Source organism: Drosophila arizonae, chromosome 5 (assembly GCF_054131065.1).
Source record: "Drosophila arizonae isolate 15081-1271.41 chromosome 5, UAZ_ARI_1.0, whole genome shotgun sequence".
In the NCBI taxonomy this organism is placed as follows: Eukaryota; Metazoa; Arthropoda; class Insecta; order Diptera; family Drosophilidae; genus Drosophila; species Drosophila arizonae.
In genome coordinates, this window is record NC_142925.1 from 24397044 (window position 1) to 24414765 (window position 17722).

Sequence of the window (17722 nt, forward strand, 5' to 3'; positions counted from 1 at the left end):
GACTACAACTGTATTATTGCTGATTTTATTGGGAAAGATACGAATTTTTAAACCATTTTTTTTTTAGTTTTAGTTAAGTTTTAGTTTTGATGTTTGTGTATATAGCACATATGTATGTATTCTTAGAAAACCCCCGGAAAAACTTGAAGTAATTATATTGCAAAAATAATTAGTTGTACAATGTAATCGCTTTTGATTATTCGGAAGTAATAATGTAAACTTATGTATAAACATACTCCATTTTCTTAGTTAAAAATTTTCGAATGTTTATTATCTTTTATTACCATTTTTATTAATATTTTGATTTCGAGCACAAATTTAGAGACTGGAATTTATTTCTCTTTTATCGCATTTATTATTTTTTAAGACTTATTTTGTGGCATATGCATTAGCATTAAGAAACCTCTTGAGGAACTTTAGCTACTGCAACTTACATATATTCAGATAGATATATGCTATATACATATAATGTCAGACCACAGTTAGGGCTTGCAACGCTTTTTAAAAAATACTCATTGTAGTTGCCTGAAAGGTATTTGCAGAGCCTAGCAAATTACTGTTGTTTACTTTATTCAGCATTACACTTCGCTTATCTAGGCACTTATTGAGTTCCAATTGAATACTGTGCCAAGCGGCTGTCGAATTCCGGCCGCAGAGGTCACTTTCACTGAGTAGCCGAAAGTGTTGCAACCAAATGTATTGAGTGTGTGTGTGAGAGTATATTTGCGTGTGTCTGTGTGTGTACGTGTATTAACAAGACGCTTTCCCGGCCACAATCGCAACCAGTTGGGCGGTTGTCGCATTTAGTTAATGCAAGCTTCTTGTCGAGTGCGTCTCGTAGAGCAATGGAAAAGTGCGAAAAAATATTTCCTTATGAGATTCGCGATGTGGAAGCTTCCATCAATGCGGAGCTGCTAGAGTACTTCAAAGGTGGGCAGTAAATGGAAATACTCAAATTGAATTTATTCGAAATACGCTTCGTAGGTGAGCGCACGGGCTTTGTGCAAGTTGGACCCGAGGGTTATTTCTTTCCATACAAGTATAAGGCTCATGCGGCGCAATATTACAATTTCGAGGCGCGCCCCGATGATATATGGATAGCAACCGTTCCACGATCGGGCACCACCTGGACACAAGAGCTAATCTGGTTACTAGCCAATCGTCTGGACTTTGCACAGGCACAGCAACGTCCTCTCACTGAACGTTTTCCCTTTCTAGAGTAAGTAGAGATTCGAAACATGCAGAATTTTTTCTTTTAATTATAAACTTTTCCACAGATTTCCCTTGTTCGTGCATGATGATGTCAAGGCAGAGCTTCAACTTGAGAATAGTCACTCTCCAGCTGCTCTAGAGTTTATTGAACAAATTTCGCGACCGGGTTACGAGACGCTGGGCGAATTACCTCACAGTCAGCGACGATTTATTAAAACGCATTTTCCCTTTTCTCTGATACCACCAAGTGTCCTGGAGAATAAATGCAAGGTAACTGAAATTCTAAACTAAACAAAAATTCGGTTATATTTTCCTATTGTTTTTTTTTTTTAGATCATCTATGTGGCTCGCAATCCCAAGGATGTAGCTGTTTCCTATTATTATCTGAATCGTTTGTTTCGCACACAGGGCTACGTGGGAGACTTCGAACGTTATTGGCGCTATTTTCAGCAAGGATTAAGTATACATCTCCAATATTAGCTTCCTTTCAAAAATTTACACAATTAACTAATTGCAGATCCTTGGCTACCTTATTTCAGTCATATAAAAGAGGCCAAGGCTCATAGTCAACTCCCAAATGTGCTATATCTTAACTATGAGGATATGCTCGTAGATCTACCAGGTACTATAAAAAAAGTTGGCAAATTTTTAAATTACTTTCCCGATACTGTGGGAGTGGAAAAATTAGTTAATCACCTAAGCATTAGAAACTTTCGTGAAAATAAGTCTGTCAACATGAATGAAATGGCAGAAGTTGGAATTCTCAGGAGGGGCGAAGCCGCATTTGTGCGTAAAGGTGGCAAAGATAATGACGCCAAGCAGCAGGATCAAAAAGAATTTGTGGATAATCCAAAACTATTAAAACTAGCTAATGATTGGATCCAGCAAAATACTGACTGTTCTATATCCCGATGAAATGTAGATGTTTCATTAAAACAGTAAAGATTATCAGTCTATATTGGCACTTGAAATCTGGCTTTCAAAGCAATTTATGTGCTATTTTATAAGTTAATATTTGCTAAGTATTAAATAAACAATAAATATTGTACGTTTTTATCGTACGTAATAAACGGAATTAAATTTTTCCAATGGTTCAAAGAAGAAATTTATTAATTTCACTTCATCACGGTACAAACTTAACTGCCAAACTTTGAATAGTATAGTGTTATCGATCGTAATCGATTGTAATGCATCGCGCTGCAGTTTAAAGCTAGTATGTCGTACATATATATAGTTTTGCAATATATATGGGTATTCCGTAGAGTGGGTTTTTAAAATGCGACTTCAAACTTGAGTACCTACCATTATCGAAGCTTGTCCGGCCATACTCACTTGGCAACCGGCATTTGGAGCAGCGTACTTGCCTTTGCTGGAAACAGCTGATTGGCGGCCAAGCAAATGTGAATGCAATGTTTTTGATTAGAAGATATTATAGCAGCGTTAAACGCATTGCCCAAATAGCTGGCGCCAATAAACCAGGTGACACGCTACAAGTACAGGTAAAGAGACAAGGCCTGGCTAACTATTATGTGATTTACGATTTTTTTTATTATAGGGCTGGATAAAGAATGTGCGACGTTTAAAAAACAATATATTTTTGGACATCAACGATGGTTCCACTAGCGACAAGTTTCAGTTGGTTGTGCCACGAACTCTGGAGACGCAGAAGCTGACAGCGGGTAGCGTAGTCAGCGCCGTAGGTCGTGTACAAGTGGCGCCAAATGGGCATTACGAATTGCACGCTGAGAATGTTCAATCAATAGGTAAATACTTACATACATGTGTAGCTCATATAATAAATACACACGACTCATATTTTATTTGTGTGCAGCGGAGGGTCATCTGCAGGACGGGTATCCGTTCTCACCCAAACAGCAGCATGCGCCGGAATATGTGCGGGAGCACCTGCATTTGCGTTCACGTATCGACTACATTGCAGCCCAGATGAGAGTCAGACACAAGGCACAGAAGGCTATACACGATTACATGGACGAGCTGAATTTTGTGCAGATAAACACGCCCATACTTACTACAAACGATTGCGAAGGAGCTGGCGAGGTAAGAGAACAGAAAAATTGCTTCGCTTAAAATAACCTTCCATACTCTTATATGTAGGTCTTTCGCGTTCAACCCGAATCAGAGCAGTTGCTCAAGCAGATGTCGCGGCCTAATGTGCCCATGGAGGAGAGTTATTTCGATCAGAAGGCCTTTCTGAGCGTCTCTGGTCAACTGCATCTAGAAGCAATGTCCTATGGCTTGGGCAATACGTACACGTTTGCGCCTGCCTTTCGTGCGGAAAATTCCAAATCGCCGCTGCATTTAGCCGAGTTCTACATGTTTGAGGCGGAGCTTGTATATATGGAACAGGTGGATGAACTGGCGGCATTTATAGAGTGTACGCTAAAGGAAATTACCAAGCGCCTGCTCAACAACAGTGCGTCCGATTTGCATTTTTGTCAGAGTAGGGCTAATGCCAGTTCAGACTTGGATTGGATGCAGGTGCCTTGGACAGTTATGAGCTATGATGAGGCTTTGGCAGTGGTTGTGGCTAATAGAGATAAGTTTAAGACGCCTGTGAGTGCAGATGATGGGTTTAGCAAGGAGCAAGAGTTATTTTTGGTCGCACACTGCGGAGCACCAGTCTTTGTGCTCAACTGGCCTACACAACAAAAACCCTTCTATATGAAGGTCTCACGCAGCGATCCACAGCGAGTTCATGCGCTGGATTTGCTGATGCCTTCTGTAGGCGAGTTGTGCGGCGGCAGCCTACGTGAATCTGATGCTGAGCTACTGAGTAAACATCCAAAATTTCCTAAGGACCTCTCTTGGTATGTGGAACTGCGCAAATATGGTGGCTTGCCGACTGGAGGCTTTGGCATGGGTTTTGAGCGCTATCTTCAGCTGTTGACGGGAGTTAAGAACATTAGGGACGTCATACCCTATCCACGCTATCCACACAGCTGCAAAATGTAATCAAGAAATTTAGTTTTCTTTCTATTTTTCATAAAAATTGTTATGGAACTACAAATGGGTTACAGTTAATTCGCATTCAGGGCGCCAGGGAAATTCCAATTTGGAATAGCTGTGTACCCTATTTGCATGTGTTTATCCAAGATTATGGGACAGGGTTTACAATTGCCCCAGCATTGGCTTACGTCCGGGCCACGCCTCTTTAGCATATTTCTTCTTCTGCGGACACATTGAGTCGCCCTCTCCACTTGTTTCATGCGCATCATCCACAAAGCGACGCACTGAAAATTACAAATTATAATTTAGGCCTAAAATTAAAATCATATTCAATACTACATACCGTTAGCATTGGCCACAGCCAACTTTTGGGCTATTGACGAGCTGGGAATCAGCGGCTCCTCGAATGTGGGCGTTACATCTGGTGCCGGATTCGGTAACATGAGACCCAGTTTTGAGCCAATGGCCAGTGGGGAAATCGGTTCAAATTCGCTGTTGCCTTTGTGCTCATAGCTGCTGGCTGGCAATCCCTGATATAATGAATTGATTGGCGAGTGGCTAGCGGCTTGGGGTGTTGTCGGCAACTGTTGCTGCTGCTGTTGCTGATTTTGCTGTTGTTGTAGCTGCTGCTGTTTCATCTCGACTAGGCTCTGCTGGAACATCTGATGAGTAGCATGAGCACTGGCAGCACTACTAGTACCTGTGTGAAGACCCATGTGATTTGGTTCATAGCGTGAACGTTTCGCTGGCACCACAGTTGTTTGGACCAGATTGCGAAACCGTCCAACATTTGGATCCACATCTTCGGGATTTATGATGATCTCCTCATCGTTAAAGGTTACATTGCGTCTCTTGCGTCCCTGCTTTAAAGCATTCTGTTTGCGTAAATTGTTGTCATCGGCAATGCCCAACATTGAGATACGGCGGTTGTGGGCCGTATTATATTCGGTCAGGTTCTGTGAGAAAGAATTTTTCAGCATTACTAGATAAGTATTAGGTTGCCTGGCCTTGACGTACATCCAGCTCAGTTTGGCTCTCGGGGAGACCAAGCAAAGTTCCGTCGCTCGTCTCGCTCATTGGCAGATCCTCCATAATATTACTATGCTGACCACCCGCTGAGGGTCGTTCCCGCAATATGTAGTTCCGTGTAGAGGCCCCAAAATGAAAGGTACTGTTGATCTGTAGCTGTGTGGGCTTATGCGCCTCTAGGCGTAGGTTGCCAATAAATGTTCCGTGGGCTGTAATGTCAACAATTTACAATGAGTAAAGATGAAGTTTCATTATACTTGATTAGCCTACTGGAGCCGAGATCAACGAGGAAGGCAATGTTCAGGTGCTTGTGGTAGACAAAGGCTGCATGCACACGCGAACAGGATGCGTGATCTATGCAGAAATCGTTCATTTGGCTATTCCGGCCAAATAAATAACAACGTTTCTCGTCAACCATTAGCTTTTGAACCAGCTTGTCATCCTTGAGCACATCCAAATGCAGCCCAGTGGGTGGTTTGCCTGCCCAACTGGGTATATCATAACTGTTTGCCATTTAAAGTGCTTTACAAATTCAAAACGGTGCAACTCTTCGTTAATAATTTTAATTAAATGGGAAGTGTACACAATTTGTGTACCGGCAATAACTTATAATAATATACTATCAAATACCAAATGGAAAACGAAATCGGGTGAATGGCAAATTAAATTTATATAAGAACAAGTTGGCATGTTTAACAAGTGAACAATGAGCAGGGTCTATATAAACAATAATTATATAGAAAGTGCAAGAGTTTATTTAAAATTAGGTGGACCTGCTGAAATTTTTATTAAATGTTGTCTTTGCGACATAGATGGGTTTGCAGACTGGGTGCTGTTTCTCAGGCATTTGAGAACAAGCCATGCCGCGGACCAATGGGAGGGACAACACGCACCGAACTTGAATTTGGAAATCCAGGCCGAAGTTGAGCTGGAGCTGCAAAATCTAAAAAAAATTAACAGCGAATATGAGGGTTCAGATGTGGAGGCCGAAACAGATAACTCTAATTTGGATGAAGTAGACTTAAATATGCAGCTAGGAGCGGAAGTTGAGGACGTGCTGACTTTCAAGGAACCGGCTCAGGTAGGTAAGTGGAATTTTATTAATGAATTCTATTATTATTAATTAGTTTCCACCCAGAACACCAATCGGCCATTCTATAGCATGCAGCATACTCGCCCAGAGCTTCTGCTTGACTTTATTGATCAAATGCATCAACATGAATATCTATGGCGAAAGGACCACAGAAACGAAGACTTCAAGGAAGAGCGCATGAAAAGTGCCCAGGAAATAAGTCAAAGGCTGGCAGAACGTTTCAATGTGGCACTCAGTCCACGAGTGGTCTGTCGCAGTGTCTGTGCGCTTATTAAATGGTTTCAGAAGCAGCATGCAATGTGTAAAGCAAATTCCAGATTTCGCTGCCGCTATCAATCTTACTACGAGAAATTGTTGGAGTTCCTTCCCACTCAGGATATTCAAATGTTAAACTGCGATGAGTGCGAGCGATGTTTTTACAATGAAGAACACCTGCGAAGGCACAAATATCGTGCACACAGCGGCAGCTATCCGTATGTCTGTGATGTGTGTCATATGGGCTTCTCCCATGCCAGTAAATTCCGCTTACACAGGATTCGTTACCATGAAGATAAGTCGAACCGTTGGCAGTGTACTTTTTGCAGCTATTGCGCCCCAAACAAGTGGGATTTGCGCGCACACTTGCCGACGCACAGTGGAGAGCGCAAATATACATGTGAATTATGTGGGGTTTCAACCAAGTCCAGCTCTTCTTTGGCTGTGCATCGACGCACACATTTGGCGCCCGCGGTGAATTGTCCGTATTGTCCAAAGAAATATCGTGAAAACCATTTGCTTAAGTGTCATATTAAAAAAATGCATGCCGTGGAGCTTGAACACGAGCTTGATTAACACTCATTGCTGCAGAATTAGCATTTAAAATAAGCTAAAATATGCATTAAAAAAATAAATAAATAAATTGGAGTTTTCAATTGCATTGTTTTGTATTTCCTTATCAAAGTAAGTTTTCAGGCTTCGATAACATTTAATCACTATTTGTCATTCACACAAAATGATAATACAGTTGCAACCCTGAACTAACGCGACGGCGTCACATTGTTAATGCTTTTTTAATGTCTGCGCTTCTAGAACGGCTAGATGAACACTATTTTTGCGTTAGTGCGCGACACAACAAAATAATTTCAATTTTTGTTTATATGCTGTCAATAAAAGCAATAGCCACCGTCGCCGCATAACTCTAAACCGTTTTAGATGTGCCAACATGGCGAACAAGCGATTAAAAACAGAGGGCATGGAAACGAATTACAAATTTTCGTGTCGCTGTTGCCTTAAATCCGAGGCGGAATTCTACAAACTAGACTCGCTAATCGAGTGCGGCAGTGGCGAAAATGACGCGTCCTCTACAAAAATACCCCTGCTGCGTTTACTATTATTCTGCATGCGCATCGAAAATCAGCCCGAGCTGCCGCAATACATATGCGTGGAGTGTAGTAAGAGTTTGCAAATCTCCTACTATTTCATACAGAACGGACTGAGAGCACATGAAATACTCTGTCGGAAACTGTGCCCCGGCAAGCTAAAGCTAAACTCGACGCGTTCCAATGGTCAACAGCCAACACAAAGGCTCGAGGTGGGTGTGAGAGGCCCTGTGGTTGTGTGTGTGGGTGTGTGTTTCAAGCATTTGTTTTGATTTTATTGCAGTCCAACGAGAGCGAGGATGCGTCTCAGTCCAGACTCTGGGATCAAAAGCCACAAAAGTCCATGACGCGGCACGAATGTAAAGTATGCGGTACCATGGTATACAATCGCATGGAGCTCAAGCAGCACATACGCATGCACGCAGGTAAGAAAGGGATGACTCAGGTGCATTTTGACAGTTTGTTATTATGATGCGACTCTGTTATTGTCCAATTGTCAAATAGTTGGCGACATTGTGTCGGGAATTGAGTAATAAACTCAAATTTAGAAAATGCAGAGAAACATTGCCTCAGTCGAGGATAGACTGAAAAATGTTCAATCTATTTAAGTTAATTCATTTGTATTGCTTTTATATATTGATTTCCATATTGCTACGACTACTACAAACTATATATATGTATGCTATTTATTTAATCGTACTTATTACCTATGTGGTGCTAATTCGTAATTGGCATTGAATATCGCTACGTTGAAAGTGACTTAAAACTAATTTGCAACATTTTGTACTTTCTACGCACGCACATTCAAATCCGGACGCTCATACAGATGCATCGACTCATCAGTGCAAATTGTGCAGCTTTGTCACGTACAAGCACCGCCAGCTGCTGGAACATTATCGCAAAATACATGGCCTGACGGCTGCCCAAATTGAGCATCAGCTCAAGATCCGCAGATCCATGCAGGCAGCTGCAAACGCAATAAAATCACCGCCAAAACTACCAATAGAACCAGGAGATGGCGAAGAGCAAGTGAAGGTCTGCACTCTGGAGGATATGGAACTGTTGATTCCCACTGTGCTGACGCCAGAAGATTTTTCGCATCCTCAACTTGATGCGGATCAGCTGCGTGATATAGAGCAACAATTGGCGAACTCGTTGCCCGTCGTGCAGTCCACCAGCCAGGCGCCTGAGCCAACAATAGGGTGTGGCAATAGCGGCAATGTAAGCATAGGTGCCGAGTTTCTGGTCATGCCCGATGGCTCCTTGCAGCAAGTAAATGATGGCGGTGTGGTATTCGAGTACATTGACGACAGCAAAAACGGCAATGGGGCGGCACCTAACATGACATTACAGACCCTACTGGATGATTCCAAGCCTGACTTGACATATAGTGCAATGGACATCGACTTAAGTCATATGTCTGTGGGCAATGTATTGCCACAGATAAAAGGTGTGTCCTACAACGCATTTACTCATTTTAGTAATTGCTAACTAAGATTTGCTCTCTATTTGTAGTCAAGCCGAAGGCACGACCAGCTCCCGCGTCTACTGGCGCACTGAAACATAAATGCAAGCTGTGTACAAAAGCATTTCCCACGATGGCACGTCTGAAATCTCATCAATTAACGCATAGTCGTGAGTCAATGTAAATTAAGAAAGCGCACTTTATTTATCTTAACAATGGTTTCTTTATAGATTTGCCAAAATTCTATTGCGATCAGTGCTCCTATTATTCGCTACGCAGCGCCGATCTCATCCAGCATTATACGACGGAACATAAGTCCAGCGTTGGCGATAATCGTTCGAATAATTTGGATAGATCCCAATTACTTTTGCCGGCAGATAAAAGTCGCATTTATTCCTGCGATATGTGTCTATTCGAGGCGGCAACCAGTGGGCAACTGCGTGTGCACTACAGCGATAAACATCTAATAGTGCCCAGTGAGGTGCAACTGCGTCCCAGTTGGACGCATGAGCCGAAGCAGGGGGGCGCTAATACAATGGTAAACAGTGGTAATGCTTCCAGCCAGCCTGATATTCCAGTTGCCATAAAATGTAAGACTAATAATTTCAATTACCAATTTAGTGTGATTTAAACAAAGAATTTTTTATTTTAAGATCCTTCAATGACGTCATCGGCATCCACTGCCTCAACTACATTAACAACTCCGTGTGCGCCACAAATTCTGGAGTCAACAACGACAACAACAACTGTGGGAACAACTATGAATGAGCTAAATGTTGTGGTGGATACCACACCATTGTTCTATGCAGCAACTGCAGAGCAGTTACCGAATACTGATGCGACAACATCAGTAACGACTGCAGCTACAGAGTCAAATACATTTTCAATGTTCCCAGAGCAATCGTTTGCTAACAGCCTAACAACACCAACAACAACACCGCCAACAATTGCAGCAGACGCCAACGGTGCGGCAATCGCCACATCGGCCACAACAAATCCAAACACAAGTATATTTGGTGATATGCAAGATTTTATAGATAATACCGATGTGGCTGCCATTTGTACTATACCCGCCGATGATATGCCTGTCGTTGATGGAGATGATATTGTTATTGATAACAATAATATCAGTTTGGACTTTGATGCGGAAAATTTATTCGAGGATTTTGAAGATGTCGAGGTTGGCGAAGAAGATGAAGACGAGGAGGATGCTGAAAATGAGGATGAAAATGATAACAACGATGCGGCTGCTGATCAGAATCTGTTGCTTACCAGTGACGATGACGATGTTGACGACTTCGATGATGAACAATCGAAGCATCTGCAGAAACCATATTGCATCCATTGTAATAAGAAGTTCACCAGCCAATATAAGTTCGAGAATCACATGTTCGTGCACCGCGGTGAGTGAATCTAGTAAATGTTTGTTCTTTGTTTAACTTCATTGAGTTGTTGCTCTGTAGGTTTGGCGCCGTATCGCTGTGAGCTATGCACCAATCTGTATAATATGAAACGACTGCTCATTCGACATTATAAGACGGTGCATAAGCGCATGCCCACACGGGACATGGTGCAGGCCAAGGGCGACAAGGTTTCTGTGGCCCGTACAGCCATTGAGAAGATAAATGTTCACGTTGACAAAAGTAAGTACTTGGAGTATCTGAATAGAGTGTTATCATATCACGAATATATATAAAGTTAGATAGATAAAAGAAAAATTAAGAAGTCAAACTGATAGTCTTAGGGATCCGCTGGGCATCCTTAAATTGATAAGAGAAACAAGTGTGGAATAGCCGATAATAAAAAAGGATGCGAGTTCATCTAACTCCTAAGAATTTATTTATATGTCTAGAAGTTATTTTTGTAGTGCGTGAACCAAGATCAGAAAGTTAAGTCCATATTTTAAAAATTCGTCTATTTTCATTTTCAGTACTTATGTTATTCCATTGTCTTTTCAGATCCTATGGTAATGTGTGCTAAATGTCCATTTGAATGCGAACAGGAGGGTGAAATGCGCAAACATTTAAGTGCGCATCATGGCATTAACGATGGTGGTAAATATATTTATATTAAAATTAAAAATAAATTTAAACAAACCATTCTCCTCGAAAATTTGTACAGGGTCTACGCATGCCAATGAGGTGTTTATCATACGCAGTAAGTAACAATATTGGGATTAATTTATAAAGCATGAATTATTGAAGCAATTTCTTTGAGTAGAATTGCCTTATGACTGTCCACGCTGTATTCGGTCCTTTGCGGCTAAGCGCACGCTTATAAGACATCTGCAGCGTAGCCATTTAGTGGACACAATTATTGAGATGCAGGCGCCTCAATTGACAACTAGTTCAGCGGCAACCACGACCACATCGACGGCAACAACCACATTGCCGCTCAACGCCAGTGATGGCAATATATCAACAACAGCAACAACAACATCGGGGACGACAACTACACTAGATTCGAACATATTGGGGCAGCATTTCTCGGACTCTGTGGATGGTGATGGCAATGGCAGCGGTGGAGGCGATGGCAACGGCGATGGCGATGGCAATGGAAAATGCGGTAAGAGGGTCAATAGCGTAGCAACAATGAATTCAAACTCAAATTCCAAATATGCCCAACACATGCCGGAACAACAACAACTGCAACAACTTAACGTTTCAAATGACAATTTAAAAATGTTTCTTAACTACGCTGATGTTCAATGATCCTTGTTCATCGTCGCTAGACAGGGACACAGGATTCACAACGGAAAATGTAACCACAAATACACAAATCGAAGCACCAAAAGACACAATCGATGCAACCACAACTGAACTTACTGAACCTACTGGATCAACAGAACCAGCAAACACTAACACCACAGAAGCAGAAACACCATCAATAACAGCAACAAGTGAAGAAGGACCAGCAACAACAGCAACTGCTGGCTCAGCACTCTTTCCAACACCCACTCCATTTGACTTCGATCTTGATTTTATAGGCGATGGAGAGCATGCCACGGCCATTAAGAACAGCGACAGCTTCAGCATTGAACCCAATCACAGTCATCTATTGAATGGAACCGATAAGCTACTAACTGCTGCGTTAGAGCCATCGCCAGTTAAAGACCTTCGCTCGCGCCTACCCCGTACCCCTATCTTTGTGTGCAAGCAATGTAATCACACCTTCGATGAGCTTAGCAAACTGTTGCAACACGAGCTGGAGCAACATTCCAGTGGCATAATATCGGCGCGCAATAGTTACCAGCATCAGTGCAAGATCTGCAATACAACATACCGCACTGTAACGCTACTTAACTATCACATGAAACGGCATGCCATTACTGCCGTAAAAGTTCCATGCAAACAGTGCCCTAAAGAGTTTGCAAACATATCCGAATTGGAGTCGCATTTATTGGCGGAGCATAGCGTCGGAGCACAGACGCCTCTCAAATGCGGCATTAATGGCTGCACTAAGACATTTAACTACAAGCATCATCTGAAACGCCATCAGACTGCCTCCCACACGGCCGTGCAGTATATTTGCCCGGAATGCGGACGCGATATGCTAACTAGTCTGCATCTCAGGAATCATATGTCCAGCCATAAGAGCACACACTCGTACAAGTGTCCCAAATGTGTGCGCACCTATATGAGGCGCAATCCGTAAGTTTTGATTTATTCTTTATATATTTCGAAATAATTATATTTGAATACAAATTGTTTTGGTTTGGTTTTTTAGTTTTCGCAGACATGCGCTACGTGAGCACAAGTGGGAGTTGACCGAGCAGGAGATTGATCAAATTTACTGCATTAATGATATACCGACTTTGGGTAAATTTCGTGAGCGTAGATCGTTGAGGGTTGAGATCGACCAGTCTGACTAGCCAGCCATCTGACGCATCAAGCTGAAAGTAAAAATGATAAGAATTGTGTAATTTAATGGCAACCTGTACAAAGATATTTGTAGTATAAGCATACAATGTAACACTCATCCAAACGCTTTAATGCATACCTTATTTTAGAGTTACACTTAACATGGCAATCAAGTATGCTTATATTTTAGATATATAAGTATCCAGTTATATATCTAAGATATGCGTATCGAAATAGTAAATCGAGTGTTATTTGTTCATACCTTTGTGAAAAGGTATTATTATTATGGTTACATAGAGACATTATAAGCATTAACTCAGTTTTTATTTAGCATCTCCAAGATTTAAACATTCATGTAAAGCACATTATATAATATACTTGCATCATTACTTAAATATATTTTGTTAACAGTAATAAAGTTTAATTATTTAGTAATGCATCTACATCAATTTGAAGTGCTGTCTTTGCCATCAATGCGTACATTAATTAGTATCTGTATAACTTATATATATGTACATATTTTGTATAAATATAGAGTACTTAGATATTAACCTATCCAAACCTAAGTTTTAAAGACAATTCTTTTCTAAAACAAAAGTGTATTTCTTTAACTAGCTGATTAAATTGGACTTGTGAGTCCATCATTACCTAATTAATATAAACGAAACTTTAAATGATATTTATTTTGAACTCAAAATGATATTTTATTTGGGCTCGAGAAGGGCATTGTCAAATAATAAATTTATTTAAAACATATCGATTTCTTCAATATTTTATTTAATTATTTCGATTTACGCGGGTCAATGATGAATTTATCTTGACATATCGTAAATGACTATCGATAAATGTTAGTGAATATCGAATAGAATTTAAACGCTTCAGGGATCCGCTTATTATTTCTTTGAAGTATAGTAATAATTTTCTTGCTTTTGAGTTATCATAAGAAAACTAATAAATTCCGTTTATAAGTTTTTTTTTGTACCCATTTTGAAATGGTAGATATATCCATTCAAATAAACATGGTTGCTATGCCGTGGAACTTGTTCATAAGGCATCGATTCAGTTCACACTAAACTCTCTTGTTCAAGATTCTCTAATATTTCGAGAGTGCGAAAAAAACAAGTGAAAAGCTAATGCGGCATTGTCAAATTGTAATCCATACAAATAACTCATTTTAAACAAATAAATACAGTGAAACAGATTTTACGTGCGTATATACAGACAATTGACTTGCATACGAATGGCCGCCGCAGCGGATGCTGCAAAATCCAACGCGCTGCTTGCTATGAACAAAGTGAACAACACAAAATGCCGCGCGTGCCTCTCAGTAAGTCGCCAGACCGTCAAACTGGATGCAAAAATACCGGATCTGAAAAATGCGCGCACCTATGGTCAAGGCCTACGCCAGTGTACGAATCTACCATTAACGGCTCGCTCACCCGGCGGCTACAGGTGGCCCATGCAGATTTGCGTTCGTTGCTGCCGAGCCCTTGAGGTAACGATGCACTTCGTGGAGCTCGCCCTGGAGTCCAATCGTAAGCTATTCGCCGAGTCGCAAACCCTAAAGCTGTTGCCGCCGGCACAGACGACCTCGCCGACCACGACAACAGGTGAACTGAAGCGAAAAGCTAGCAGCGAGCTCCTGCATTGGAATCAATTCAGTCAAGAGTTCCAGCAGTTCGTGGAGAGCTACGATGGTGTATCCGCGCCCATAGAGGAGAATGTACTTTATATGCGCGGTGCAAAAATGCCACGTCTAGACACTGATGTTACGTTTAGCAACGAGCCACCTAAGGAGGATGAAAGCAAGCATATTTAACTAATAGTTATAGAAATGTATCTTAAATGTATCTTAAATGCTTTGCAGTTATTATCTTTGATGTCAAGTATGATAGCAATGATCAGGATGAGGAGGATGAAAACGATGGGTCGGATGCGAAGAACAGTGAAACCTTCTATGACAATAGTATTAATATCAATGAAAGCAAAAGCAGCGAGAACAACAATAATTATAATTTTAATAACAAAAATGGTGACTTATCCGGTCTGCCGGATGCTGAGTGCGATCTTATACAGCGCGCTCTCTATATGACTCTGAACGAGGATAATAACAGCGGCCAAAGCAAGCAGGAACTGCAATCCATTGAATCCATTAAAGCGACGTTATTAAAATGTAAGCACTAAGCTCAAAACTCTCTGACGTGTAATTGATTTAAATCTGCATTGTTAATTTGAAGCTACGGAGGAACTGAGTGGCTCAAGTACCAGCTCCATGGCCACCACCTCAAAGGTAAAGACCAGTAAAGAAGTGAATGTGAACATACCGTTGCTCAGCTGCACTATCTGCAAGCACACGCACACGGATGCCAAACAGATGCGCACCCATTATATGAGAATTCACAATTGTGATGTGCCCGAGGATGATATCATTGGACTGACGAAAAGTAAGGCTTGGCTAAACTACAAGTGTCTACAACTATATAATAATGCAATATTCATAGATCAAAGCTTTAAATGTCGACCTTGTAATAGCTACGTGACCAATAGTCGCACGGACATGCAGCAGCATCTAATAGAGCATCACAAAATTGATGGCGATTTTGGTGCGTATTTGATAATAAAAAAAAAAAAAAAAAAAAAAAAAAAAACCTAAGGGTTGATCTTAATCCTTTGCAGAAATGTATTGCTACGTGCAACAGAATTGTCCCGCCTGTGGACGCATTTTCAAGGATCAGCGATCGGCTCGCACTCACTATACAAGAATGCATACGCCTCAACAGCAGCAGCTATTGGGTGCAGATATTGCTGAGCAACAATTTATATGCACCGCCTGCGACAAGGTGTTCAACTTGAAGAGCAGTCTGCAGGCGCATCAGCGCTTCTGCCAGGTGAAGCAGCCTGTGCACTGCAATTTTTGTGAGCAACAATTTAGCAGCATGCGCAAATACGAGTTGCATTTGCAGCAACAGCATGCAGTGGATACCTTGCACGAATGTGAAATATGCTTAAAGAGCTTTAAGAACAGCGAATCGCTGTCGGTGCATCGCAAGCGGCATTCAGAGCGGCACTATCAGTGTGCGAAGTGTTCGCTTAACTACATCAATGCGGCCGAGCTGCGTGTGCATTATGAACGTGCCCACGTGCAGGAGGAAGAGGTGGTCAGCTGTCGCATTTGTGACAGTAAATTTCAAAATTTTGCCTTACTGCGTGAACATGAGCAGCGTAATCATCAGAAGTCAAAGATTTGGCGCTGCGACAATTGCAACTTCGAGACCAATTCACGGGCGCGTCTGCGACAACATCAATACGAGCATACAGACTATCCATACAAGTGCCAGCACTGCCCCGAAGAGTTTGCTGATCGTGGCAAGTAAGTGTGCTGATTTTACATGAAAATATAAGAGATATTTAAACGTTTTGTATTTAAGGATACGTCAACATTCCAAGAAGATGCATGCGGTGGAGCTAACGGATGAGCAGCTGGCCGAAATGTTTAGAGAACGCATTGGCTATACTAATCGACATGATGCATTCAGCAAGAGTAACAACTCATTGGAAATACCAGGCTTCAGTGATGAATGTTTTGCAGAGCTTAAAAGCATGGGCTTGGACTACGATGATATTACAACCGATCTCTTTTCGAATTCCATTAACGCGCTGGACAATCTGCTTGAATTGGTGCCATGAAGCATGAAGGGCAACGGATACATTTACCTGTATAGAATTTTAAGGATCAGCGATGAATAGCTAACGAGAACTGGAAGACTGTTTGCACCTATCAATCAATAAAACCATTCATCATGCAGTAACAATCAAAAGCCGTTATCACAAAGCATACCTTGCACAATCTAGCTCCGATTTTAAATTGTATTTCGTTTACCCAAAACCAATTCACCAATTCCACATACCCTTGAAAGTAGGGTATACACACACAATAGTTTGTTCATAGATATTTTGAAGTAAATAAACAACAAATCAAGTGCTTCGAAAGCGCTCCCAAAAATCCGGATTAATTAGATATTCTTTTCGTGCGAAACATTTTAATCTTCGTATTTAAACTATTTCAATTTTAGTAAGCATTTGCACAGTGCTCGATTTATTTACTAATTAACGCCCTGAATAAACTTTGAGAGAAAATCTGTTGGTTTGGGATCCTGCGATTCCTTCCAATAGCGCATTATGTGCCCCTTTTGCTTCCAGATCTCCACAGTCTCCTTTAGCTCCATTTGGCCCTGTATTTGATTAGGCAAACAATCATAAATTAAGGACAGCGATCATCATCTGAGGAAGACTCACCTTGATGACCAGCATGTCGATCACACGAATGTCAGTCACTTGACGATGCTTGACGAACTCCTCGCGCAATTTGGATCGGCACTGCTCGATGCTCATAGGAATATCGTAATCCATAACTGTTCGCAAAAAGAATATTGTTTATTTTTGGTAGCCGCCGGGACAGTTTGATGACATAACAAACGGACTTACCAATATAAGGAATCTGACGGTACCATGCCTTGTACAGATTAAGAGCACGTTTGCGTGCTTCTTCTCTGTCCACGGACAATATGGGACGCACTTGTTGCACGGCACGTTTGACGGCTTCACGTCCAGCCATGTTCTTGTCTCTTAATGATTTTGTTAGCAAAAAAAATTCGTTGCAAAAGGTTGTGCTGCTTCTTCCAAACAGCTGAGCCAAGTGCCAGTTTCGATTAAACTCGATTGTTGCTTAGGTACACTA

The 17722-nt window shown here is 41.4% G+C and overlaps 7 protein-coding genes across 7 annotated transcripts; 5 read left to right on the forward strand and 2 right to left on the reverse strand.

Moving 5' to 3' along the window:
- Positions 1-596: 596 nt before the first annotated feature.
- St4 (Sulfotransferase 4) lies at positions 597-2296 on the forward strand. Its single transcript, XM_018010818.2, has 5 exons — positions 597-930; positions 985-1219; positions 1278-1482; positions 1546-1672; positions 1730-2296. Exons 1-5 carry the CDS (start codon positions 846-848, stop codon positions 2125-2127), a joined length of 1050 nt encoding a protein of 349 aa, XP_017866307.1. The 5' UTR covers positions 597-845; the 3' UTR covers positions 2128-2296.
- Positions 2297-2548: 252 nt separating this feature from the next.
- Positions 2549-4240, forward strand: AsnRS-m (asparagine--tRNA ligase, mitochondrial). The gene is made up of 4 exons (XM_018010815.2): positions 2549-2711; positions 2768-2975; positions 3044-3270; positions 3328-4240. The coding sequence occupies exons 1-4, from the start codon at positions 2622-2624 to the stop codon at positions 4183-4185; spliced, it is 1383 nt and encodes a 460-aa protein (XP_017866304.1). The 5' UTR covers positions 2549-2621; the 3' UTR covers positions 4186-4240.
- NiPp1 (nuclear inhibitor of protein phosphatase 1) lies at positions 4194-5853 on the reverse strand. The gene is made up of 4 exons (XM_018010817.2): positions 5479-5853; positions 5197-5417; positions 4523-5135; positions 4194-4463 (listed from the first exon to the last, which is right to left on the reverse strand). The coding sequence occupies exons 1-4, from the start codon at positions 5720-5722 to the stop codon at positions 4342-4344; spliced, it is 1200 nt and encodes a 399-aa protein (XP_017866306.1). The 5' UTR covers positions 5723-5853; the 3' UTR covers positions 4194-4341.
- A 10-nt stretch (positions 5854-5863) lies between these two features.
- LOC108615950 (uncharacterized) lies at positions 5864-7217 on the forward strand. The gene is made up of 2 exons (XM_018010824.2): positions 5864-6289; positions 6347-7217. The coding sequence occupies exons 1-2, from the start codon at positions 5915-5917 to the stop codon at positions 7130-7132; spliced, it is 1161 nt and encodes a 386-aa protein (XP_017866313.2). The 5' UTR covers positions 5864-5914; the 3' UTR covers positions 7133-7217.
- Positions 7218-7344: 127 nt separating this feature from the next.
- LOC108615932 (uncharacterized) lies at positions 7345-13663 on the forward strand. The gene is made up of 12 exons (XM_018010798.2): positions 7345-7871; positions 7943-8084; positions 8486-9109; positions 9175-9294; positions 9355-9714; positions 9778-10527; positions 10588-10767; positions 11083-11178; positions 11246-11281; positions 11345-11689; positions 11856-12774; positions 12851-13663. Exons 1-12 carry the CDS (start codon positions 7503-7505, stop codon positions 12993-12995), a joined length of 4086 nt encoding a protein of 1361 aa, XP_017866287.1. The 5' UTR covers positions 7345-7502; the 3' UTR covers positions 12996-13663.
- Positions 13664-13971: 308 nt separating this feature from the next.
- Positions 13972-16987, forward strand: LOC108615938 (uncharacterized). Its single transcript, XM_018010807.2, has 6 exons — positions 13972-14789; positions 14852-15157; positions 15222-15428; positions 15486-15587; positions 15661-16354; positions 16413-16987. Exons 1-6 carry the CDS (start codon positions 14225-14227, stop codon positions 16669-16671), a joined length of 2133 nt encoding a protein of 710 aa, XP_017866296.1. The 5' UTR covers positions 13972-14224; the 3' UTR covers positions 16672-16987.
- Positions 16988-17004: 17 nt separating this feature from the next.
- Positions 17005-17692, reverse strand: ND-B14 (NADH dehydrogenase (ubiquinone) B14 subunit). Its single transcript, XM_018010825.2, has 3 exons — positions 17470-17692; positions 17281-17396; positions 17005-17216 (listed from the first exon to the last, which is right to left on the reverse strand). The coding sequence occupies exons 1-3, from the start codon at positions 17597-17599 to the stop codon at positions 17088-17090; spliced, it is 375 nt and encodes a 124-aa protein (XP_017866314.1). The 5' UTR covers positions 17600-17692; the 3' UTR covers positions 17005-17087.
- Between the last annotated feature and the right edge of the window lie 30 nt (positions 17693-17722).

Excerpts from the sequence above, each read along its gene's own strand:
- St4 (XM_018010818.2), top strand. The coding sequence starts at position 846 with ATGGAAAAGTGCGAAAAAATATTTCCTTATGAGATTCGCGATGTGGAA. Across the intron at positions 931-984 it reads GCTGCTAGAGTACTTCAAAG|GTGAGCGCACGGGCTTTGTG; the intron begins GTGGGCAGTAAA and ends TACGCTTCGTAG. Across the intron at positions 1,220-1,277 it reads GAACGTTTTCCCTTTCTAGA|ATTTCCCTTGTTCGTGCATG; the intron begins GTAAGTAGAGAT and ends ACTTTTCCACAG.
- AsnRS-m (XM_018010815.2), top strand. The coding sequence starts at position 2,622 with ATGTTTTTGATTAGAAGATATTATAGCAGCGTTAAACGCATTGCCCAA. Across the intron at positions 2,712-2,767 it reads GTGACACGCTACAAGTACAG|GGCTGGATAAAGAATGTGCG; the intron begins GTAAAGAGACAA and ends TTTTTATTATAG. Across the intron at positions 2,976-3,043 it reads TGAGAATGTTCAATCAATAG|CGGAGGGTCATCTGCAGGAC; the intron begins GTAAATACTTAC and ends ATTTGTGTGCAG.
- NiPp1 (XM_018010817.2), bottom strand. The coding sequence starts at position 5,722 with ATGGCAAACAGTTATGATATACCCAGTTGGGCAGGCAAACCACCCACT. Across the intron at positions 5,418-5,478 it reads CCTCGTTGATCTCGGCTCCA|CCCACGGAACATTTATTGGC; the intron begins GTAGGCTAATCA and ends TTGACATTACAG. Across the intron at positions 5,136-5,196 it reads AGAGCCAAACTGAGCTGGAT|AACCTGACCGAATATAATAC; the intron begins GTACGTCAAGGC and ends TCTTTCTCACAG.
- LOC108615950 (XM_018010824.2), top strand. The coding sequence starts at position 5,915 with ATGAGCAGGGTCTATATAAACAATAATTATATAGAAAGTGCAAGAGTT. Across the intron at positions 6,290-6,346 it reads CTTTCAAGGAACCGGCTCAG|AACACCAATCGGCCATTCTA; the intron begins GTAGGTAAGTGG and ends GTTTCCACCCAG.
- LOC108615932 (XM_018010798.2), top strand. The coding sequence starts at position 7,503 with ATGGCGAACAAGCGATTAAAAACAGAGGGCATGGAAACGAATTACAAA. Across the intron at positions 8,085-8,485 it reads GCACATACGCATGCACGCAG|ATGCATCGACTCATCAGTGC; the intron begins GTAAGAAAGGGA and ends ACGCTCATACAG. Across the intron at positions 11,179-11,245 it reads TCATGGCATTAACGATGGTG|GGTCTACGCATGCCAATGAG; the intron begins GTAAATATATTT and ends AAATTTGTACAG.
- LOC108615938 (XM_018010807.2), top strand. The coding sequence starts at position 14,225 with ATGGCCGCCGCAGCGGATGCTGCAAAATCCAACGCGCTGCTTGCTATG. Across the intron at positions 14,790-14,851 it reads GCCACCTAAGGAGGATGAAA|TTATTATCTTTGATGTCAAG; the intron begins GCAAGCATATTT and ends AATGCTTTGCAG. Across the intron at positions 15,588-15,660 it reads CAAAATTGATGGCGATTTTG|AAATGTATTGCTACGTGCAA; the intron begins GTGCGTATTTGA and ends AATCCTTTGCAG.
- ND-B14 (XM_018010825.2), bottom strand. The coding sequence starts at position 17,599 with ATGGCTGGACGTGAAGCCGTCAAACGTGCCGTGCAACAAGTGCGTCCC. Across the intron at positions 17,397-17,469 it reads CCGTCAGATTCCTTATATTG|TTATGGATTACGATATTCCT; the intron begins GTAAGTCCGTTT and ends TTTTGCGAACAG. Across the intron at positions 17,217-17,280 it reads TCGACATGCTGGTCATCAAG|GGCCAAATGGAGCTAAAGGA; the intron begins GTGAGTCTTCCT and ends AATCAAATACAG.